This window comes from Vidua macroura, chromosome 1 (genome assembly GCF_024509145.1).
Source record: "Vidua macroura isolate BioBank_ID:100142 chromosome 1, ASM2450914v1, whole genome shotgun sequence".
NCBI lineage: Eukaryota > Metazoa > Chordata > Aves > Passeriformes > Viduidae > Vidua > Vidua macroura.
In genome coordinates, this window is record NC_071571.1 from 93,532,972 (window position 1) to 93,557,846 (window position 24,875).

The 24,875-nt window shown below is 38.1% G+C and overlaps 1 protein-coding gene across 6 annotated transcripts in view; it reads left to right on the top strand.

The window, feature by feature from the left end:
* Positions 1–24,875, top strand: part of TEX10 (testis expressed 10) — a 54,387-nt gene that overhangs the window by 25,883 nt on the left and 3,629 nt on the right. For all 6 annotated transcript variants that reach the window (XM_054002607.1, XM_054002520.1, XM_054002431.1 and 3 more), the window contains 3 exons: positions 10,828–10,916; positions 12,075–12,208; positions 23,752–23,832. In XM_054002607.1, the coding sequence (XP_053858582.1) occupies positions 10,828–10,916; positions 12,075–12,208; positions 23,752–23,832 (304 nt within the window). The remainder of the gene's footprint in view (positions 1–10,827; positions 10,917–12,074; positions 12,209–23,751; positions 23,833–24,875) is intronic.

Below are 24,875 nucleotides of genomic sequence, written 5' to 3' on the forward strand. Positions count from 1 at the left end.
GGAGTTCTGGTAAATCCTTGAGGCCATGGATATGGACAGATAGGCAGTTCTCTCCAGGAAGTGAAGAAATATGTAAATCACTGATGGTCTGATAGGGATTAAGTTAATAAACTTGAGCAGTATCAGAAGTAGAGCTGGAAAAAGATTTGGTGTAATCTCCCTATGCCTGCTTTCTGCATTAATAGGGCAGAAGGGCTACTGCAAAATGGTTTTAAAGAACCAGTGAGACATGTGCTTATGTTTTGAGCACTTTTTGGAAGACTGGCTTTGAGGCGAGTATTTTTGTCAAATGTAGAAATGTATTAAATATTGTAAATGTACCTTCTTGTATAAAGTACATTACTTTGTTTGCCTGAAAAAGTGGTAGCTGTACCAAACTCTGTACTGTTGCAGTTGCAGAGAAACCCATTTGTCAGGCTCATTGTTTTTTGTTGCCACACAGTGATTTTGTGGTGATTGAGTGTCAGATACTCTTGCAAACAGAATTATCTTTTTTCCTTCCCTTTTGTATATGGTGCTATGTTTAAGATGTTTAATATATAATCTGTGTACTTACTGTTATGTGTTCTGTTTTGTGAATTGTGGATTAAGAAATGCAGATTATGGTATTGTGATCAAATATTTAAATCATGAAGTTAGATTGCTGACTTTATGGGAAAATTTTGCTGCCTCCTCTCATTCCTTGAAGTACAAATAAGGAAACTGAAATGCGACTTATTTATGTGCCTTATTTATGCATAATAGTTATGGTTGTTTTACAACTTTTTATCCATTGGAACAGTGTGTCTGGAAATGATTTCACTGTAATAGAGAGTTGGACAGATAATATTTCACTGTCTAGATAAAAAACAATGGGAGTTAATTTATGGCATTTCTCTCTTGAAGTTGAGTGTCCATAAATGAGATCTCCAATGGCTTCAAACAGCCATTTCTTATTCTTTTGGGACTTTTTCCCTGCTGGGGTCTCGCCAAGTGTTGTTTCTGTTGCTGTAGAAAAGGAGCAGGGTGAGGACCATATAAATGAAAGCTGAGTGCTGTCTGGCATAAATTGTGTGGGAGTTCCAAGTTTTCACAGGTTTGAGATAACCCTGGGGGTAACTTGCATTCTGCTTGATGTAACTGTAAATGAACTCTTCTCTTAAGAGGTAGTGCCTTTAAAATATTCTGCTGCTTTCCAGACAATAATGAGGGAGCTCAGCTGGTGTCTCATCAAACATCCAGGCACGCCTGTTGGTTCCTGCTATCCTCTGGAATCTGGTGCTTAGAAAGAACTGAGATGGACATTTTAATATTTGTTTGCTGTAAGGTGTAAAATTCTGTGTCTTCAGATACATTACTCAAAGATGTTTTAGGGTTATAATATTTCCTTTGTAATTAAATCCTGCTTTTTCTTTATTTAGCCATCCTAGTTATTTTATCTTCAACCTTTGCCAGTGCACCATGAGGAAGCACAGTGAGAATGCAAAATGTAGCTAATGAAGACCTTCTACACTACTTGATTAAGGAATTATTGAATGCATAATTGTAGTCAAGAAAAAGAAAAATAGCACATTCCCCCAAAGTGTTTACAACCAGGAGAGAACTGGGAGAGGATATTGTAACCTATTATTGTGGTTAGCAACACTGATAGAACAACTGAATTCAGTGATTCTCATGTAAGTAAAGTGTAGAAAATATTCCAGAATGGCATATTTATTTTAAAAAGACATCAATAAAATGAAAGTTTTGCCAAAATAAGCTACCTTCATATTAAATAAATAACACAAAACAAAGAAGAGGAAACTCTCAATTTTTATATACAAATGGTATATAATGGAAAGTCAGCTCAGTACATCTTGGAGAATAAGTCAAAAATCATACATGTATAGAGAAGTATAGTAGCTATGAATGGGTTGCTAGGAAAAATGCAACAATAGTAAGGTCTGTATTCACTGAAGTGCCTTTTCTGGCTTTATGTTTGCACCTGTCAATTTGGAAACAAAAGTAAAGGAGGAAAGTACTAAAATGGTAACAAAAGTGCTTAAGGCACTACTGAATAAACTAAACATAAGAGTGTGCTTTCAAAATGATGGCTTTTCCCTGTTGGGGTACCACTGAGGATGAAGGGTAAAAAAATGATCTGTTTTCCTTGCTGAAAGATGAGAAAAGATCTGTAGTTCTTGAGAATCAGACCCTGGGGCAGGTTACAGTGCATTCCTTCATCCACATCTGGTCAGCAAATTTCCTTTTTCTTGCTCACTGCTTTGTAAATGTCTAGGACTTGAAAGAGGGAGAGGTCCAAGTATGTATTTAAGGAGACAGCCCCTAAATTTTTCCCCAGGTTGGTTGTAGTGTGAGGTTCCTAATCAAAGAGAAAAGAATTTTGTTGCTGCACTACAACTGCTGCCGTAAGTAAATGCCATTTGCTCATTAGTGAATGTTTCTTCTGATTTGTGCTCTCATTTATAATGTGAAAGCACTGCTTTGCTTCAAACAACCTCTGCAGCTCTGGAGCAAATGAGCAGCTGACAGGCTTACTTTTAACAATGCATAGCTTAAATTGTTGTTTTCTTAAAATAGGCTTCATATTTTTCCTCAAATCCCTGGTAATTCCTTTCAGATGTTTCTTGTATTTTGCTGCATTTTCAAATGGAAAGACTTGATCCTTCAAAAGAGATAATGAAAGTTAAAACAAAAAACTCACACTACAGTGGCTACACATGGTGACCTGTTGGAGGAAAAGGAAGATAAAAACCCCTCACTTGCTCTTGGAGCTTACATTCAGGCCCTGTACTACCTGGAGCAAAGTTGGTCTGAATGATGAGATGGGTATACGGTTAGAGAAGTATTCAGAGATTCAATTCTTTGGTTTGTTGTTTTGGTTTGTTTTTTTTTTTTTAGCAATTTCAGCATAATTTTGTGACAGCATGGTTTCCTGTGTTTTTCAGAACTGATATGAAAACTGAGAGTGCTGATCCTCATTAGCAGTAGAACTCAAAAAACTGATTTGATTAACTTGATGCAGGGACATGAGTTTATACTTTATTGCAGTTGCATTTCAATCTGACAGAAATTATTTTTCATTAAAGCTGAACAGGCATAAACTGTGCCAAAGCTGAGATAAATATTGGCAGAGGGCTTTTTAATGTTTGGAAAGAATGAGTTTTACAGAAGTGCAACTACATGCCTACACTGGGAGAAAAGGTTGTATATTTTTCTTCCATAAAGGTGCAACAGCCTTGGTTTGGTACTTGTATGTGATTTTGCTCCTTTCAGTGTGTTTTGTTGCTTATACATACAGTTCCTGACAATGATAATATGAAAGTGTTTGGGATGTATTGTAACATACTTTCGATGCTCATAGGTAATGCCATAAGTGATCCATTACCTCATATTTGACAGGTGTTTTTACATGTAAGCACTATTTTAAATGGCACTCAGACAATGCAGCTGTCATTGCACAGCTGGCTGGCTGTAAGACATGCGGAGTTCCTAACAGTCCTGTGAGAAGGCTGGCTAGGAGACACACATGTACAGTGTTGTCCCAGTGTGGTTTTATCAGCAGAACAGTGTTTCTGGGCTCAGACAGTGACCCCTGGGCACTGTGCTGAAGGATTTGAATGGGTCTTCTAGAGCTGAGGGAAAGATGCTGCAGTATCTGTGTGGAAGTCTCCTACTTCTGATGTGTACTGATCAGTAGCTGAGCAGTTCTGTGTTGATAGATAAACTCTGGGCTGATGTTAAACTTCCTGTGCTGAGAGGCCATAGGTAGCACAGGTCATAAAAGATAGGAAGCCAAAAGAAACAGGGAAGCCTTTTCTCTACACTTCTCTGTGTATCAGTAAAGATTTTTTTTTTTTCTCAGTGCAATTTCTGGTTGATCACAACGGAAGTTTCACAAGTAATAAAGGAGTGCTGTTCTACATATCTGTGGCCCTGGGTTGTGAAGAAAAACTCAGGCCTGTTTCATGCAGTGGAAACAATTCTTTATGATCTTTGGTTGCAGTGTGATTATTTTGGCTACTGGGGAACAAGCGCTTCTCATATTTCTAAAGCCTTAGCTGATCTCCTGGGTATGCCAAAAGAACTGCTCTGCTGTATCCTGAGGAGCTGCAGAAGAATATAATGTGGAAGGTGCTGGTGTGTCATTTCCACTGTTGGGTAGATAAAGTGACCAAATTGCTTTGTCAAGAGACAAAAAAGTCATGGTAGCCTTGATTAACTTACACTTCTGAGTACTTTTGTATACAGATAATGTGAATGCTTGTGGACTTTTGTCATCTTTCTTTTTGGGTTGTACCTTAGTAGTCACCAGTGATGTCTGTCTTCTGCTGTATGAGCTGATCAGTTCTACCCACCATCTCCTGCCTTTAAACCAATTATTTCTTGATATAAGGACCTTTGTTCCTACCCTGAGGCTGCTTAGATTTCTGGAATTTTTTTCATAAGTGTTATAGGGTCTTTCATATTCGTGTGCAACTACCATTAACAAGATTTCTAAGAGATGCATCTTGCAAAAAAATTTTTCAGAAAGTATTCTGTCTGTTCCCAAGTGTGACACAGGTGTTCATGTGTCAGCTCATTTCATCCATTGTTACAGTGTTAATTTGCCTGGTGCAGGCACTGATGTTACAGACCTTAGTTATATGGAACCTATTTTTAAAAATAAAGCATACCAACCAGCTCAAAAAAAAAACCAAAAAACAAAAAAACAAACCTACAAAAACACCCAAAAAACCCTGAAAACATCCCAGCATTTGTCACTCCATACTCTTGCTGGTGTCAGGGAAGTTCTCAGGTATCATCAGATTGCTCACAACTGCTAGTTCAGTTCATTCTTGCCTTCCCTTGGAGTTCTTTTGCAAGGTGAATGCCATCTCATCCTGGTAATTCCCTTCTGGTTTGTTGGGTTCTGTAATATTTTGTGCAGCTGCTTGCAGTTACAACAGGATATCTTGAGGAGTTGTTCTGGGATGGGAATCAGAACAGTTTCTTCTCTGGTGATCAGAGATGGGCAGAGTCCCAGCAGAGAGCTGCTGTCCTAGAGCCTTTTCCTGCTTGATTGCCATCCTCATGCAATGGCTGTCTTCTGGGTGTACAGAATCTCAGGAAGATTTCTGTTCCTGATGTGTTTGAAGGACAATTTAATAATAAATTATTAATAGTATCTTGGTTAAAACACTTGCTGAGGTTGTGGAAAGTCTGTGTTCACTGTCTTCATCTGAAGGGGAGATTGATTTCTTATTTCCTAACACAGTGACTTAGTCATTGAACTACTTTGAGGATTTGTACTTAATCATTTTATTAAATTTTATTCAATTTTCAAAGAGTTGAGGCCTAGAATGCAGTTAGTTTTTTTCAAGAAATGAGTGAATCAGCTACTGACTGTGCCTGTGACTGTTTAAATGTTCTGTGTGGAACAAAAGTATCAGTGAAAGAAATAGATGGGAAACTCCTTTTACAATGATTTTATAACCTAGAATTAATAAAAACAGTAGTGGGAGGGCTTGGTTTAAATCTTTTATCAGTGGTTGATAAATCAATTTAAAGTAAGGTCACTTAGTACAGTACAAGTTGTGTATCTCAGGCTGTTGTCTTGCCAGTGTTCAAATAATTCTGCAAAGCTTTGGGAATGCTAGGTATTCCCAATGATGCACTAGGTATTCCCAATGATGGTACTGGGAGCATTTTCCTGGAAGGTGAGGGAATTGGGTTTTATTTTCCTTGAACAGTAAACACAAACCTTGACCTTGCACTTCTCGATTGTTATAACCCTCACACCTTTATGCACCTTTATGAACAAAAGGGTGATCGTATTAATGCCTCAGAACTGTGAATCTTGCATTTGCTTTTTTATGTTTTATTTTAAAAATACTTGTAGACTGAACTCGGGTTTAAAATTAGTCACAGTTTTTTTTCAATTTTATTCCTAAAAAAAAATAAACTCAAAACCCAGCTCCAATCCAAATTCTAAGGAAAACTTGCTTAACAGGTGCTAGGCAGGTGAATTGCTGTCTGTGCTGGAGTTTGAGCAGTGTGTTTTATATAAGGACAAGTGGAATGATAATTTCTAAAATGAGTGCAGCAAGGTTCATCAGAGTTCTTCTGCTAGAGACCTCTAAATTACCCAAAGACTCCTTGTGCCCGTATAAGCCAAAATCAACATCTTAAACCTGAACCTTAAATCAGTTAGTAGCTAGTTTAGGTCAGGAAGCACAGAGAGATAATAGTCTGCAGTTGAGGAATAGCTAGCTACTTGTGCACAAACTGCAGTTGTTTTATTTTGCAGCTGTGTGATATAGCCAATGTGAAAATAACAGCCCGTGAACAAAAGTAGTGAAGTCCATCTGGAGTTAAAAGTTTGCAGCAAGTGATAAAAGGAATGCACTGCACACTTGCTTTGACTAAGAAATATTTTCTCTGCTAATGACAAGAGAAGCAGTAATTTTTAAGTTAATTAGATTCAGCTTTTTTTTTTAATACCATTTGGTGTACAGAGCAGGTTACCTAAAGGTGCAATTCTAAACCTCAAAAGAGAGGTTCCCACAGAGAGCAGGTGACCTTATGGAAATTACAAGATGTAATTCATCATAGTTAATGTGGGTTTGGACTACATGACTGGAGAGGTCTCACTCATATGCAGTTTGATAACAGGTTCCTATTGTGAGAATAATTTATACAAAAATGAAGTTATAATATGCTTATTACCTCTCTTCCATATATAAAGCAGACAATTCTTTTAGTTAGATGTCTGACATGTAATTTACAAGCATCTTGAAAATGCATTTTCAAAGTGCATACAGTCCCCAGTTATTCATGGTAGTCTTAATATATTAAACTAACATTTAAAAAATAATTTTAAGATACTTATAGTACATCAGCATCTGTTGCAGAATGGAATCTCTCTTGTTCTGTATTCTTTACCTTATTTTTTTATTTTCTTTAATGTGAACTTCAAAACTGAGCAGCTTTAACAAGTATCTACATTATAGGCACTTGGGTTCTAAGGTAATTGAAGTGCTGACAGCTAGTTAGACTTGTATTTAAACAAGTTTCTATGCTGTAATGCTGCTCTGTTTGTGTTTGTATTATTAGAAAGGCATTGGTTTTGGTCTTAATTTGTTGTGAGATTCTCATGTGGTGTTTCAATTACATGATTTCGTGTTTTTTCTCCATCCTGCTTTCTGCACGGAGTACATAATGAACACTGAAGGAGCATTTACTTCATGGTACAGTTTGGCTCTGTTTCAATAGGAACCTCCGTGTTTTCTGTATTGTATTAGGTCTCACTTGGAAAACAAAGGGATTCCCTCCCCCTGCCCCCACCCAGGGAAGTTTTTTGATGGGCTCAAGTAATTTTCACAGCTGCAGGAGATGGGAAGGTGATGCTTTTCCCAGTTTAAAGATGAGGGATGGAGGCAAGGAAAATGTGTAGGCAGAAATACGTAGATGTCAGTACTTGATAACTTTAGGAATTCAGTATGAAACATTTGGGCTCTGATTTTTCAGAGCATCTTCTGTCTTGAAAACAAAAAATTGACCTTAAATTCACTGTAAGTTCAAGTGGAGAAGTAGAGATAGATGGGTGCTGTTCTTAGAAATAATTGAAATTGTATCTCTCCACAGCTGTTAGTGACATTTTAATCTTTTAATCACTGTTGAGCTGTTGCAGGACTATGGATAACTAGCTGAAAAAAAGGGATGAGAGAAGCTTCCAGTATGAATAATGTGAGTTTCTTCTGTCCTATAGTAAAAAAAGCAAAAAAAAAAAAAAATCTGATACTTGAAGAAATGTATTACCACTGACTTCTCTAGTTTTAAGAAGTATTTATCTCGCATCTTGTATAACCTACCTGAATTTGTGAGCTAATACTTTCTTCTGCCTTTTTAATTATGCCTCATACACTGTGCACAATATAGATGATGCAATAAATAAGGCAGGGACAGGTCAGACTATGTTATCCTTCATGGTGTAATCCTGATTGATTCATTCATCCATGGCTTGAATGAGACATAGATTTTTTTAAGAGAAAATATGACACATAATATTATCATACTCTAAGGTGCATGCACAGAGAGGCCAAGCTGAAGATCAGAGGTGACCTTCTCTGCCACTTTCTAAATTTAATACTAGATTATATTTAACCTTATTGCTCTTTTAACATTGAGGCTGCTTCTGTGCATGTAATAGCTTTCACTCACTGAGAAAGTAAACTGCAGCTGAATTTGGGGATCTTGATTTTGTGCATGTGTGATTCAGCATAGCTCTGCTTATAGAGCTGAATCTTAAATTAAACCATTTAATAGCTCTGTCAAGGGTTTGTTCCTTATGCTGCCTCTGTGTTCCCAGGGCTGAACTGCAGGGATTCTCTCTACTTCCTCTTATGTCTGTATCAGTGGCCCTTAGCCTTTCTCTTAGGATGCTTAACATGCTTGTCCTGTTTGTGAGTTTGTAGATGTGTGGGAAAACAAAACTGATGAAGTGTTTGGTTTCTGGATGTTTAGCAATAAGCTTTGGAATTACTTTTCCTGTCTGGGCTTCTCCTGAAACTATTTAAGTTTCTGCTTGCTAACCTGCAGTTAATCTTGAGTTTTTGTTCAGTCTCTTCTGGAGCTTATGTAAAATTTTTGCTTGCCCTAGTCCTATTGTAAGGAATTCAAAGAATCTGCTAACTGTTGCATATGGAAATGGAATTTTTCCAATATGGAAAAATAATTTTTATTATTTTAAACCAGATTCTAACAAGATTTGTCATGCAAGTACCTACTTCCTGAATTGGGCCTTATCAGATGTTCTTTCTTTCTCTTTTCCTACCCAAGATTTATTTATTTTCACATTTGTCTGATTGCCTTCACAGCTTCTCATCTGTCGTTATCTCCCCCAGCTTCTTGCATTCCCAGCATTTTACTCAGTGGTTGCATCACAGTTTGAATTTCTGTGTCTAGTCTAGCAAGTGCTAAACACTCTTGAATCTCTCTCCATGCTCCTCAATGCTTATTTTAGTAAAAAGAGTGACCTCAAGTTAGAATCATGGTCTCTCTGCATCAGATTTAGGGAGATTCTTCTGCTGTGCTGAATAGGACATGGATTTCACTCTCTTCTGGTGTATGGATCTGATTCCTGTGTGAATATGGGGGAAGTAGTGGCAAGAGCTCTTGCTGATTTAGTTGAGTATGTATGAAGTCTCTTCCATGCTGTAATGAATGGGACTGGGACCTCCTTGGAAGGACAGAAAAAATTCACCGTTCTCCTGGGAGACCATTGGCCATGGCCAAGGGATTTGTCCTGGGAGAACTTGGCAGCCAAGTAGCAGCCTTAGGTCTGGGGAGAGATTGAGTCAGTGGGTTAAGGAAAGGAAGCAGTGAGCCAGGCCTCAGGGCAGGACCGAAGGCGTGCTAGGAACCAGAGGGGAGCACACAGAGCTGCCTGCACTTGCAGAGTCACTACATCACCTGAAATATGGCAAATCCCTGCTGCCAGGCATTAAGAATCCAGTGGGAAACGGGAGCTTTATTTAATAAAGCCTTACTTTGTGCTCTCTCACCTATGATTTTTGCCTCCCTGGAATTAACTATATTCTACATGGTAGTCTGATGGAATCTTGAAATTTTTCTTTAATTTGAAGAAATTCTGAAATTCCTGGGTTTTTCTCCTTTCTTTTCGAATAACTCCAGACACGTGCATATTCTAGCTGTCATTTTTGTGGATGCTGAAATATGGATGGATTTCTGTGGGTGGCAAAATGTATATGCCTGGCACAAAAGTATTCCAAAGTATTCCAAATTTGATATTTTTGCTCCCAAAGCACGGAGCTGTAAAAAATTCCTGCATAACAAGCTTTCCAGAATTTTGTTATCCATGAGCTAAGCCATTTTGGCTGTTGGCACAGAGAAATTAGGGAAAAAAAAAATGATCTGAGGCAGATAGTTGGCTTGGAAAATTGCATTCAGAAGCCCTGAAATTTCACAAGATTGTAAGAGTGGAAAGCAGCAATCTCTTACAGCAAAGATGCCAGTGCCAAAAGCAGCATACAAGGCAATTTGAATAATATGCATTTTTGTATAATGTGATGTGGGTCTGAGCTTCAGCCTTGTGAGGAAAACATGTGTGAGATGTCCTTGTTCCCAGCTCCTGGCTTCCTCCTGGTTCAGCACTGGCACATGGGCCAGACTCTGCCATTAGGTGGTCACTGGTGTCTGTTTGCTCTGAGTTTCCCCAAGCACTGGCTTCTAATTTGAGCCACCCAAGCAGGCTGGTGCTCCACTTGTTCCAGATTCCCTTGAGATGGAAAGTGTCAGACAGCTTTGATAACGGGTTAGCTCCTGTCTTTGCGTATTGCTCCTTTTTGTGTTCTAAATCTCCAACTAACTTTTTGACTCAGCTGTGTTTAATAGTTTCAGCAGTTCTGAAAGAGATGCTGAGATTGCTTTCAGATGGGGTTTGTTGCTTGTGTATAAATAGTAGTGGATATGATTAAAAATATAGCCCAGCATTTGTAATAGAAAGACTTTTACCAAGTTAGGGAAATAAAATTAGTTTAATTTACGGTGTCATCACTTTACTGATGATTATGCCAGTATTAATGAAAAATTGCTATCTCAGTTAATTTAAGCATCTCATCTTAGCAACCTAAGGCCATGCAGGGGTACAAAGTTCAGTGTGTCTTGTCTTTAAAAGAGCTAGTTCTGGTTTTGAAGCTATTTAAAATGCTATTCTAACAACAATTAGAAACAGGAATGCTAAAACTGTAACAATTTAGGCATGCTAATTGATTATATTGTGCAGGTAGGTTGTGAATTCTTAATTATATGTTTTTTAATAAACTGTCTGCTATTGGTTTTGTGTAGATCATCCTTTGCAGGCTGGAAGTGCCAAGTGCAGGATAATTCAGTGAATGATGTGGACTATTTCAGCTTCTTGTTTTCAACCCTTATAGGTAATCCATATGAATGTAATAATTCAGAATTAACAAAATGAAATTTGTTTTGATAGTCAATTACTGAATTTAATTTAGAGTAAATGGTTTAGTAAGTACTTCCTGAAAGTAATTCTAATCTTGTTACATATTTTTGACATGAATTTTTATTTTTTTCATCTGATTTTTGAAACTCGTACACTTTTCCCTTTGGGCTGGATATTTGCATACTTTTTTTTCATTCCAGCAACTTTTTCAGGAAAGTATGAGGAAAACCTAAATTTAGCATATGATTTAAACAAGATTTTTTTTTCCTAGTAAATGAAGTAAATGCCTTTTATTGGCTCATAACAATATAAATGAGTGCCTCTGGGATTTCCTATGAATGTGCTTACGCTCTTAAAAACATTCCATCAGAATAAAGTAATCAAAGTACATTAAAGTGGGCTGGCCAAGGTCAGTGTGTGAGCAGAGCTACTTCTGCTACTCTATTCTTACTCAGCTATAAAAATAGTTGCATTCTGTGGTGATGCAACTTTGGGAAGTTACAGTGCTTAAAACGGCGTAATATTGCTGAGAAGTAACTCCCACTAATTTGTGCTGTGGTAAAAAATAGTGTGTTTTACTTATCACCTTGGTTATTTATAATGTTCAGCTACTTTGTTTTTGAAAATTATCTTTTTGTTCCTAAAATGGTAAAGAGTGCTGAACTGATAGCAGAGAAAATGAAAGCAAAGCCCAAGTAATTCTTGTGGAGTGGTCATCCTGTTTTACTAAAACATCTAATACCTGTCTAGAAATAATAAGCCAAATGATATTTTTTTTAACCCTGAGGTTATATTACTTATTACTGAGTTATTGTGAACACATGAAGTAGTTTGCATTATACCCATTTTTGTTATTTTTTTAAGATACATATATTGAAAATAGCATAACACTGGCCTCTTAGGTTTTTATATCACATTGTAGTACTATTGGATTTTAAAAATATTTTTATTTTCTGTCAAAAGTCAAAATTTGTACTTTGATATACTCAGTTTATTAAACCAAGCAAGAGCTTTTAAGAAAAAATTGTTATGTTGACATAGTGTAAAAGACAGTGTTTGTCAATGATGCTGTTGAAGTAGAACACTGTTTGGCTTGTTTTGTGATACTGTTGTACTGCTTCTTCTTCCCCAGGGTTTTCAAGAGAGGAGCTGACTAGTCTCCAGGGCATTAGAGGAAAACCACACATTAGCCAGACACAGCTTTCACCTATCCGTCTTTACCTAACTGATCTGGACCAGTTTTTACACCACTGGGCTGTGACAGAGGTAATAAATCAACCCTAATTCTAAATGACAGCATACAAACTCTGAGTGCTCTCCATCCCTTTTCCACAGATGGCTAAGTCCTGTTGTGATTTGAGTTGAAAAAAGAATGAAAAATATAAAAGCTGTCGATCAGCCAACATTTTTCTACAGCCATCAGATAATATTTTGAAGGAAGCTGCTTTAAAAGTTAAATGTTTAGACACGTAGTATGCAAAGTAATACTCAAGGAACAAATTGGTAGAAACCTTGGTGGAAATTCTTAAGCACTAATACTAGGACCTGCAATATATTTTGGCTTTCAAAAACAAATTAATTGTAAAAATACTAATTCTAAAGACTTTTCCTGGAGAATAAATGCCACTATTAATTAAGACGCACTTGCATTAAATAAAATTTGAACTTTGAAGCAATATTTACTTGACATTAGTCAGTATTTTGAATAATTCCTGATTAGTTAACCAAAATATGCTGGGCTTAGAAACTTCACTCTGAATTCAGTACCTAACATCATAAGAGCTGAAAACTCAATTTGATTGTTGGTTCTAAAAGAGCCACCAGATTTTATTCAAAACAAGTGCATTAGCTGTCGTTCTGCATCAACTCTTTTTATTGTTTAGCTCACCAGAAACCACTTTAAGGCGTAAAGTCATGTTGTAGTGACGTGCCAATTTGATGGTATTTATGAAATCATAGTCCTGAATTCAGAAAGAAGAGCGAACAGAAGGTTTTAGTTGTATGTTTTTTCATTCAAGAAAGCAATATAGATGTTTTCTACTTCATAGTGTTTAAATGATAATGTTCTGAAATTGATGATAGTCTGAAATAGACATTGAATGTGTGCTGCTATGTGTTAGAAAGTATTTTAAGCAGGGCTGTTGTTTGCTACCATGACTTGCACATATTTTAGGTGTCCTGCCTTCAGTCATTCAACCTGTGGAGCAGTTGAACTTTCTAATTAGTTTTGCTTTGTCTCTTCTGGACAGTAATGAAGTGTTTTATCACCAAAATACCTTTCTCCAGTATGGAGGGATCAGAATGCTCTCTTTCCTGTTGCTCTGTGAATGCACAGAGCGATTTATTTGTTTCTCAGAGTTAGCATAATCCCATACAGCATTTGAAGGATTTACGTACACCTTACCTGTTTCTAAAAATGTCACCTTTAGTGTTTTCTCCTTCCTCTTCTTGCTTCTATTCCATAAAGCTTTCAAAGTTGGCAGTGAAATAGGACTCTTTTCACAAAGGGAACAGTGAAGTAGTTTGATTTCTTTTTTGTGCCTTTGGTTCCTGGTTGCAAGTTTGAGTCTCTTCTCCCACAGTCTTCAGTGTTTTTTGGTGCTGTCAAGGAGAGTCAGTATTTTCAGAAACTTGAGACTCACTTTTGTTAAAGTACCTTTTCTCAGGAAAGAGACAAGGTGCTGTCCCAGGTTGTTAGAAGGGGATGGTGCTCAGTAAGCAAAGAGCTGGATATCCTTGGTTAGTAATGAAAGATGATTTGGACATTCTGTGGAGCACTGCACTACTTCTGCACTTATGTGTCAGCCCAAAGTCTTTTCTGGAGACTTTTATCAAAGAGAATAGGAGCAAAAATCCCACGCATCAAAAATCTGTGTGAATGATGAGACCTTCTAGACCACCTGATTTTGTAGGCTCTTAACCAAAGAGAGTTCTGAACTTGCATTTTCCCAGTGAGGGTGGTCAAATACTGGAATGAGTAGTCTAGAGACATTTTGGTTCCCATCTATGGATGTACTCAAAGCCAGGCTGAACACAGTACGGCGTGACTTGCCGCAGATTACTCCACATGAGCAGGAGCCTTGGATTAGAGGAACTTGAGGGTATTCCTTCCAGCTCTAAGGATTCTGTGATTATTTGAAAACTCCTTTTGTAAAGAACCAGGTTTTTTTGTTTCACCATCAACAAATCTCTTTGCTTTTTAGACAAAATCTCTTTTTTTGCTTTTTAGACAAAATGGAATTCACAGTATGAGTAAGGGTTTATGGTTTTCTTTTATTTGATAGGTTTGTTACTTATATTTGATCTAAAAGTCACACTGCTCCCATTAAAGACTTGCCAGGTACTGCAGTGCTGTTTGGGGTGTTCCCCCCAGGTTTGCTAGGGTTTTTTTCCCATGGAATTTTGGGAACAAAAAAGTAGGGGCACCTCTTCCGTAGCTTGTTATCATACTGGAGGAAAATGAAGATAATCTTGCCTCTGATCTGGTAGTAATGGTGGCATATCTGGTTGTGTTACAATGAGAAGTGAATTGGTATTGAGGCAACTACCTCGTTTTATCAGTTGCAGAATTCCATTCATTTTTCACTTGTCTGATTTGGATTTCAGATGCAGTCATAGATATGGTAAATGATGCATAAACAAAACTATGCTGAAGCTCTTCAGCTTTTAGATTACTTTTTTCTCGGTGTTTAAATATCTGATACAGCACTGTGTTCTTTAAGTTTTGGGAGGTTTTATCTTTTCCTTGTATAAGTACCATTCTCCAACCTCAAACATGTCAACCAATAATGCTATATAATGCTCAGTTTCTGAAAAAATTATTCTGGGGACTGTAGTCCATTAAAACCTTGGAATTTGGAGTCTGGACAATTCCTTAAAACTAAGGAGGTAAAGAAGGAAAAATAAAAGGCAGGCTTGTTAATAAACTTTTGCATTCAAGATTTGCCACAAGTTGCACAGGAATATTTTTTTAGATCAAGTAATTTTCACAACAACAACAACAAAAAATCCCAGCCAAAAAAGCAAACCCCAGAGTTGCAGGCTCTGGGGAGAAGAAAACTGCCAGCAAATCATGAGGCTCTCCTAGGGTGCCTGGAAAGACAGCATGATATGAGGGTTCTGTGAGCATTGAGTGTGAGGGAGGTAGGTTTGGAGACTACACTTCTTCCAAGTGGAGATAGTTAAAGGTGAGATAGAATTTTGGAGTCAAAATATTTTTAGCTGTGGCAGAAAATTGCTTTATTTAGATAGAGAAGTGCTATAGGAAATAATAAACCACGGCTTGAATTAGTCATGCTTTTGGTGGAATTTGGTATAGTGCAGAGCTTCTGAATGCTAACCTTTCATCTGTTCCCTTGCTGGATAAGGAAGTTTGTAGGGCTGCTGTAATGTTAAGCAAAATGTTTGTAGTAATTTTAAATACCTGCTAAATGAGAACAGTGTTTGTTGGCTGCAGACCAAGCCTTCACTCTGTGTTGAGAATTGTTTGTTTAAGAGTTCTCATTATGTAGTTGTAATTCAGGATTTCCTCTCAATGGAAAAGTATTTTAATGTAGGTGAAAATAAATAAGGAACTATGATCAGAATCAGAATTTGATGGCCTGGTTTCCTATCAATAAATGAGACTAGTGATCAGATTCCTATTAGTCCTTCCACCATCTTCTTTCATTTCTTCCACCTCTAGTTTTGTCTAAACCATTGTTAGTTTTTAGCTCTCTGCTGAAAAGAATAGAGTTGCAAATACTAATTCCCTATAAGTTCTATGAAAATAAGCAGGTGGAAGAGAAAAATCTCTTACCTTAGTGCAGGGTGGGTTCTAACTCTGTTCCAGCATTCTGTTGGCAGCACCCAGCCTGCAGGGGCTGTCGCTTGGCCCGGTGGGTGTCATGGTTGTGAGAAGCAGCAGCCAGGGTGGTGGGACTGAAGAAGGGTCCCAGGTGTGAATCTGCAGGCCACAGCTTGTTGGCCTTGCTGCTCACTGCTCAACTTTGTTTTCCAGTGCAGGGGAAGGCAGTCCCACCTTCCTGTCCATAGATGTGCAATGGGTGATGTGTGTTTCTAAGGGCAAAGAGCTGGAAGAGGGAATTTCATGTGTAATGTATGCCTGCCAGAGATTCAGGAGAAAAAGCAGTGTGCCTCTGGAGAAAGGGCAACTTCTGGAAAGGAAAAGAATAGCTTCAGGCATTTTCAAACAGCAGTTTGGACTTCTGGAGTGTTATTATAGCCAGGGCACTTGGTAGCATGTGGATAACAGTGACAAATGCACTTGTGATAGGAAGTAATGCTTTTAGGTAGCTTTTAACAAAACCTGTATTCAGATAGAAATTGTTTGTAAATTACTTTTCTTTTGTTTAGAGAGTGGTTTGGAATTGGAATCGTGGCAATCTGAAACCATGTTATTTCTTTTTTGGAAGCTTTTAAATAGTGGTGATTTTCAGTTAAGAAGCAATGCTTCAGAAAAATGTCTCTTTAAATGCTGCTTTGCATAACTCTAAAGGTTAATCTTCATGATTTGTCTAAAAGAGATGTTAAATGTGGGAAATTTGGTTCCTTTTCTGGAGGAACTTCTGCTTAAAATTACTTCTGTCTTGTTGAAGCCAATTATTTAAAATCACCCCCCTGTAGCTGAAATAAATGGGACTCCAGAATAAATGATTGCAGCCTGAGGGAAGAGCTTCAGCCTTGGCTCATTTTAACTGTGCCCATAGTGTTTGTCAGTGATATTGTTCACTGTCCTCTAATTGAATTTCTCTGCCAGGATCGAATGAAAAAGTGCCCACAGAAATGAAGAGTTTAACAAGATAACAGTGTATACATGGTAATTTCTGTTGTAATATTTGATTTTTTTGATGGTTGAACATTTCAGAGGGGGAAAGCAAATTATAATTTGAGGATTTGCTTGAAGTCGAGATTCCAGAGCTGTATCGAGCCCACAGCTGACTCGAAGAAATAAAATATTCAACCAATTGTTAAAAATGTTTAAGAGCAAACACTAGGGACGGTCAGCTGCTTTTAAAAGCAGAGTTGAATTCAAAAACTTGGAGATACATGTAGTGTAATACACTAATCCGTGTCCAAACCTGTTCAGTCTTATAAGTGAAATACAGTTGGGAAGGCTGGATCTGCACAGATGTGCTATGAAAAAATTACAGCAAATCAACAAAGATAGCAAGTCATTGCATATAAATTAAAAGCCCTGCCAAGGATGTTTGTCTTGAGAAGTAAATAGTGGTATTGTAGTGCTGTAGCTTAATTTGAAGCAGAGATTAATGCTTAAAAAAAAACTCAAAAAATTTTTACAATTTAGATTCTTGTATTGAAGTTCCTGAAAGATTTCAGCTTTCTGAACTAGGAATATGGTACAATTTTAATCTTCTTTAAGGAAGACAAAAAATTTGGTATAAGCCCATTAGTGTTTAGTAAAGCTACATCCTATCCCAGCATTAATGTTTAGAGGTGAAAATAATTATTACTTTGGAAAGTAGTGCAGAGAAACAGAGGGGAAAGAATTTAAGTAAAAGGAATACCTCCTAAAAATAATAAAGATATTTTTCAAAAGTCTCTTTCATAAGATGTAAAACTTAAACTCAAAGCAAACAAAAAAGCACCAAAACTAGCCCCCACCAGTAAAACACAAACAGTAAAACACAAACTTCCAGAAAACCTAAGCTGATCTTCAGCCCAGTGCTCCATTGTACCTGCATCATATACTTCCAGCATATCTTGTAACACCTGGGAGCTCACTGCAGTGTTACTGCACATAACTGGCATGAATTTACAACTCCACAGGTACTGTGTATTGTGCTTTATATTCAAATTCTGGCTTGTGATACCTAACCTAAGTTTGCTTAGAAAGAGAGGCTTTGTGGGACAAGAGGTAAGTGTCGGGTTTTCTGTGTTTTCAAGTCCTTTTGTTTGTAGAAGAGGCAGGCAGGTGAATTTGGAGACTTCAGCATCAGATGTTCCTTTGACTGTCCTGCATGTAGTCTGAGGAGGAGGCATCCTGAGGAAGAGCACTTGGCTGTGGTGACATTTTATAGCTGTGAGGAAGCTGCAGAGCCATGAAAGAAGGGCCCATTATGGCTGCAAGAGGATGAAACAAAAGCTGTTTCGTGGTGTCCTTTCTTTGTTAGTAAGATGGCTCTGAGAAGAGAACCCGACCTGTGATGTTCTTCACATGGTATGGCTTTGTCTACTCTTGGATAGCACAGTGGTTGTTCAGCTTAAACCCTGGTTTTGCTAATAACAGTGTTTTCAGAAATGCCCCTCACTTAGAGAACCAGGGTGATTGTCTCTAGCCCTCTCTGCCTTGTAGCACCAAATCTTGCTGGTACGCAGACTTCAACACATGATCAAGGACGAGGAGGTGCTTGCTATTCAGATATTTGTGTCCAGTGGCAAATAGAGATAACTTCACTTAGTTTAATTGATTCTCAAATATAGATTCTTTTATTAGACCCCATGTCACAGCCAAGGAGCCTGCAGCCAAGCAAGTGTCACAGTTAGCAACTGCAAAATGAGTTTGTGTGCTGCAGTTATACTGACCAGGACATGAACTGTGTGTCATAATTCTTATAAGTCTTTGGAAATAGCAAGTCTCTACATGTGGGACACCATATATGTTCTTAAGCATTTGTAATTCTTAAATAAGTTTTTGCATTCCCGTTTTGCTACCCCAAATGTAAAATTAGCCCAATAGTGTGGCTTTTTCACTTGTTGCTCACCTGTGTAATGTTCTCCTGCAGACTCTGTTCCTCTTTTTTGCTATTTTTTTTAACTTAGGTTTTGTTTTGTTTTATTGTTGAGTGTGTAGGGGTTTCATATGGAGGTTTTTATGGGGTTTTGTGAGGGTTTTTTTTCTTGGAGTCAGTGAATCAGTAATATCTTTCATATCCGCCCCTGTGAGCTTACCCAAGGCAGATGAACAAAGATCTCTTGTTGTACGCAGCTTTCTCAACAACTCAGGGCACTGTTAATATTGCCCTGTCAAATCAATTTATTTCAGAAAGAGAAGCAGCACCTGTCAGGGGAGTACAGTGTCTGATAAGTGAGAGTGCTTCGGGGGAGCTGGCCAAGCTTCAGAAGCCAAGCTTCATTGCCTGCCCCATCACCTGAAAACTTCTCGTTTTCTACGCTCCGCACTAACATGTTACACTGGATACAGTCCTGCTCCAAACAGGCATTTCACAAGGGCTGGGGAATTCACTGCAGAACATCCTGTTACATTTTAGTTATCCGTGTCTGAGGTCCATGTCAATGGGAGTTGAAAAATATATTTTAAAGTTCACCTTAGGTTATAATATCTGATGCGTGCCAACTTTCTTTTTTTATTAAAATCTTTTCTCAGTGAGTCTAAACATGCCACACAGTGGCATGCTAAAATACTTGATCCATTATCATTCCTTCTTGCTTGGGTTCCTCTCTGTGCTCCTGCTTGTGTGTGTGTCTTCAGAGGAAGGTGAGTATTTTTCTTTGAAAAAAGAGCACTTTGCAGCATGACTGAACTTAAAATAATACAAAAATTTTCTCTGGACAGTTGCTGATTAGTAGTTTCCTTGAGACTTTGAATCAGGATTCTGTTGTGTTTACAGGAAGCATCAAGGGAGTGGGAACAGTTCAATAATGAACAAAACATTAGTCTTGGTTCATCAGGTGTGCTTGTTCCTGTTGCCATGAGGGCTCATACTGAGACTGGGCTTCCTTGGGTCATCCCAACTCTGTCTTCTGGAGGCAAGAGCATCTTAGAGATGAACAACATTAAACTGATGAATTCCTCTGATTTTGCATTAGACCTGTGAAACGCCTGTGTGGGATTGCATTGTCAGTCAGGGGGGCTGTCAGTGGCAAAAATGCTTTTAACCCATTCAGTTGAGGTAAAATACTCCATGGTGTCAGGATCTCTAAAAAATCTGGGTCAGGCTGTGCTTCTGAGGGGCCTTTCCAGTTTGGTTTTTTTTGTTTGTTTGTTTGTTTGTTTGTTTTTTTTTTTTTTTGTTTTTTTTTTGTTTTTTTTTTTTGTTTTTTTTTTTTTTTTTTGTTTTTGTTTTTTTCCATTTGTTTGGGGTTGTTCATTTTGTTTTGTGGTGCTTTTTTGTTGTTGGTTTTTTTTGTTCCCTGTTGTGGTTGGCTCCTGTTGGAGTTTGTCTTCAGTGTGACCAGCAAGGAGGCCCCTGTAGCAATGACTTCCCAAAGCACCAGTAGGGAACCTGCTGTTGCAGTTGTGTGGCTCTTGATACATGGGCTTGTCTGATCAATAGGGTTTGTTTTGAAAATCTGCCAATGGATTACAGGGCCTGTAGCATTTGCTGCATAATGCTAACAGATAATCCCTGTATTTAAGAGAATGCTTTTCTTTCAGTTAATTTATTCAAGTGAACATTCAAACGAAATTTAAAAGAAAAGAAAAAAATACCCCAACAAAATGTCTAAGCCTAAGCCAAACCTGTTATAAAATACTTGCCTCAAAAAGAAAAAACCCACCCCTTCCTGATCAAAATTGCCTGTTCTCAGTCCATTCACTTCAGGATTGCTCTGAAACAAAACTACTCTGGCTTTGGTCCAAAATCAATCTATGAATGTGCCAAAAATGTGATAAATGCTAATCAAATGTAATGTAATGAATCAGCTGTGACATTTTATTATGGAAATTAAAAATCATGCAAAACCTTGCCTAAGGAAAATAAATTGTCAGGGAAAATACTAATTTTCATGTGATAATTAAGTTTTCTTTTCCTTTCATTTCCATGTCTAAAAACGTTTCAGTTACACTTTTTATAACAGGCATTTGGTATGAAAGCCATTTCAAGCAGGATTTAATTTATGGAATTGAAAAGAATCGCCTCTCCCACTTAATTGCAGGAAAACAGAAGTGATGTGGGGAATGGTGGTGCTGTTTTGAGGGTCAGAAAGATCTAAAAGATTGGAAAATCAACTTGCACTTTACCATAACTCTCCTAAGGAATTATGCTGCTGTCCAGTGGTGCCTGTTTTCCTTGCTATTCAGGAAGAATTTTGAGTGAGGACATATTGTACCTGTAATGAAATGCTCCTGTAATTTGTCCCTGGGGAGAGCCTCAGTGCATGATGGGCTTGCTCCAGGGACATAGTCCTAAGGGTGAAATATTAATAATGAATCTGTATTTTTGTTGGATTTGCCTTCAAGGTCTTTAATTTGTGGGTCTGTACTGAATCAAAAGGGGATCTCTGTGGCAGACTGTGTCTGGTGTGATGTATTCACAACCATATGGCAAACCCCTTTGTAAAGTGCCCAAGCTCTGCCCTACGAGCAACAAATGTCTCCTGCATTTTCCCCTTTCATAATAATCCTTCCCAATTTCCATCTCATCTGCATTTCCAGCCAGCCATGATCATTGTTATGTTTAGTTGTTGTTTGGTTACATTTGTTTTGGTGCAGCATTTTCTGCCACTTTGTAAGTGACAATAAGATCCCTTCTTGGGTGTCGCTTTGCCAGCCCAGGCAGGTTCAGTTCTTTGCACTGACACCGGTAAGACAGGATCTCTCTTTGTGCAATTTTTCTGTGTCTGGTTGGTTTGAATTTGCCTTTCCTGAAAATGAGTGGCTCCTACTTTGCACACTATGTCAGAAATGTTCTAATTCTAAGATCTTACAGAGTAGTATTGAAGAGATGATCCTTATTCTGTCTGAGCACTTCTATTGGAATTATCTTTATTTTTACATCCTGAAGTAACATTTGCCCATTTTGTGGTGGTATCACAACCGCTTGTGGTCAGCTGTTAAGAATTTCCTCCTCATTTCCAATTGGTAAAACTCATAGCTGCATGCAGAAGATTTTATTAGTCTCCAGGCAAATGACCCACCACTTTTTTCACTGAATTTTTTTCTGTAGCTGTTACTCATCAAACCTGTGTGATCTTTTCCATAGGTTAGTCCATGCCTTGGCAGGGTTTCTCTCTGTTGGAGCTGTCATCCAACAGATTTCATCAGTGCAGCTTTACCTTTTGTGTAAGTGCTGCTCATTAAAATACCAGGTCAGATTGGTGTCACAGTTGTCCTTGACATGACAGTCCCCAGTAATAACCTCTGTTGAAGATTGACTTTATTCCTTGATACTACTAATAACACAGATGTTTTGAGGTGATTTCTTGGGAATATTCCAGAGTACTTAATATTTTATCACTTTCAAATTGCAGTGGACAAAAGCCCTACTATATTTAGGATGGTGTACTCAGTTTTAATAATACTGTTTCATTATAAAGTAAATGTATAGTAAAAGTATTCGGTGCAAGAGTATCTATGAAATTGCCTTTAAATAGTCCTACTAGTCAAACAAAACACTTGCAATACACCTGTGATACTGATTAACATGAGCAATGTCCTGACAGCCCAACAATGTTATGTGCCACTAGGCAGATGTGTTAAGGATCTCCTGAATTTGGCTGGCATAAGCAGGGCTAAAAACAGGTGTGGCATGTAATTTTGGAAAAAGCTGAGTGTACTTCTGTATCATCACAAATGGTGGCTCTTTCTGATTAAACTAGTGCTGGCATCCACATTAGTTAAGGCTGAGTTTTCATACCACTGGACCTTGAGCTAATGGTTCTTTCCTTAACCTTTCCCATCCTCCAGCTGCAAATCTTGTGGGCTATTATTTTTCACACAGCACAGTGGATATGTTCTGTTTTGTCATTATCTTGTTTGGGTGTCTTGACCTGCCTGATTCAACTAAAGTCTCAAAACCAAAACTCTACCACAGAATTTAATCCCTCAGGTCAGATCCTCCTATGCAAGTTCTCTTTAGATTTTGAATCATGAGGCATCTTAGAGAAATGTGTTTTGCTTTGTCGAGATATTTGTAAAACTCATGGACTTGAATTCTTCCATCCTTCAAACATCTTATCTTGTTATTCTCTGATTCCCTTAAGCACAAAGGGAAGATTCCATTCCTCATGTATTGGTTCTTCCATCTTCCTTGTCCTTAGCAGGACATCACAATTGCTCGTGGTCTGATAACGCATTTGGGATGTGCACATTGGCTTTTCCAGAGGCTTTAGTTGCCACTCTGGTGAGATAAGCAGTGAATGTGAACAGAGAGAGGGCATCCAAGCTCTCCAACTAGTTTGTGAATCATTGGAATAGAGAGGAAGGAAAAGAAGAACAGAGAAAGCCATCTACTGAAGATTGCAGTACAGCTTACAAGCAGTTCTACTGGACCTCTGGTTTCTTTACCCTATCCAGGAGACATAGAACATTTCATGGTGGTTTGCTAGTGTCTGATTATATAAGCACCAGAAAGTATTATGCAGTTTATAAAACAAGATTTCCCATTGTAGTATTACATTTTGCATCATTTTTGAACGTGAAATTTTTGGCAGTGAAGAGGAAAATATGTTGAAAATGGATTTTTGCTACATTATTCTTTGTTCTATTACTTTTGTGTTTCACTGTGACTCCTCTGTTTCATGCTTGATACAGTTATTTGGGAGGTTGTTTTCTGAAATTCTTCAGCTCTGAGGGAAAGGCATTTTGGAGGCTTGGTGTGGCAGTCTAGCTTGATAGAGTATTTTTGGCCTTCTATCACAGAGATAGAATGCAGAGAGCCTTTCCCAAAAAAACTAATGGTGTAGAACATCATCTCTTTAAGCAAGGAACAATTTATGTTAACAGTGCTACTCTTCTACACTGGAAAGAATCAGTACTTTGAGACAAAGCTGCTGCATGTCCCAGTAGGTTCTTTGGATTTAGGTCTGTCAGCAAAGTATGACTGCACAGTGAGTGATTGCTGGTTGCATTTTGAGTGCTTAAATATAACTTTGTTTTATTAAAACAGGTGATCTGTCACAACTTGTCCACTATACCTTCACAAAGTCAGTGTTTTGACATTCTCCAGACTGGTATCTGTAAATATCTGGTAAGTACCATTTTGTCTTCTACATTAAATCTTCCTTGTGATAAATTTGCTAGCAGTCTCATTAATCCTCAAATCCACTTATCTTGTGTATTTAATGTATAATTTGAAAAAGCTTTAAACAAGATTTGGAGGAGTTTAAGAAATACATAATAACTTGGTATCTAAACTTATATGGGTAATTTTGCTTAGATTTGTGAATACTTGAGCTTGTCTTCGAGGCAGTTTGTCCATAAATGAAACACTTCTTTGTTTGATTTGCTTTTCAAAAGAGCAACCAGCAGCTTTAGATGAGTTTTTTTTTTACTTCATCTATGTAGATAAGTATCTAAAGAATGCCAAGATGATGTATGCCAGGCTCTTTGTGGTGCTGAGCAATAGGACAAGAGGCAACAGGCAGAAACTGATGCTCAAGAAGCTCCACTTGAATATGAGGAAGAACTTCTTTACTGTGTGGTTGACTGTTCTCTGAGCAGATTGCCCACAGATGATGTGGAGTTTCCCTCACTGGAGATACTCAAGAACTATCTGGACACAATCCTGTGCTATGTGCTTTGGGATGACCCTGCTTGAGCAGAGCAGGGAGGTTGGACCAGATGACCACTGTGGTCCCAACCTGACCCATTCTGTGGGTTTTACAGCCTGTCTTCTAATCCTGAACATGCCTGAGCTGAAGATGGGGATGGCAAAGCCAGAGCTGGGTAACACAATGGTCAGGGACAGAATCTGCAGTTCCCTGTGATGCTGCCTGCTGAGAGGGAGGACCACAAGGTCTGCCCCTGCCCTCCTGTCAGGGTGGTTCTGTGATCTAACCAGGGTCTGCCATTCCCTGCTTGGAGCCATACTGAGAAGTTACTAGACCAAAACGTCCATAGGGAGTAGCTTACCTATAACCATAGTCTGGATTTTGAGGATGTTGATTTAAATCAACTTTTAAAAAGGCTTATATGTTCTACTGCCTTGTCCCTTTGAGAGCAAACCATTAAGTGGGTTTTATGGTTGGCAAGGCTGCTGCCCAAGGTCTCCAACTGGCTGCTGACACCTCT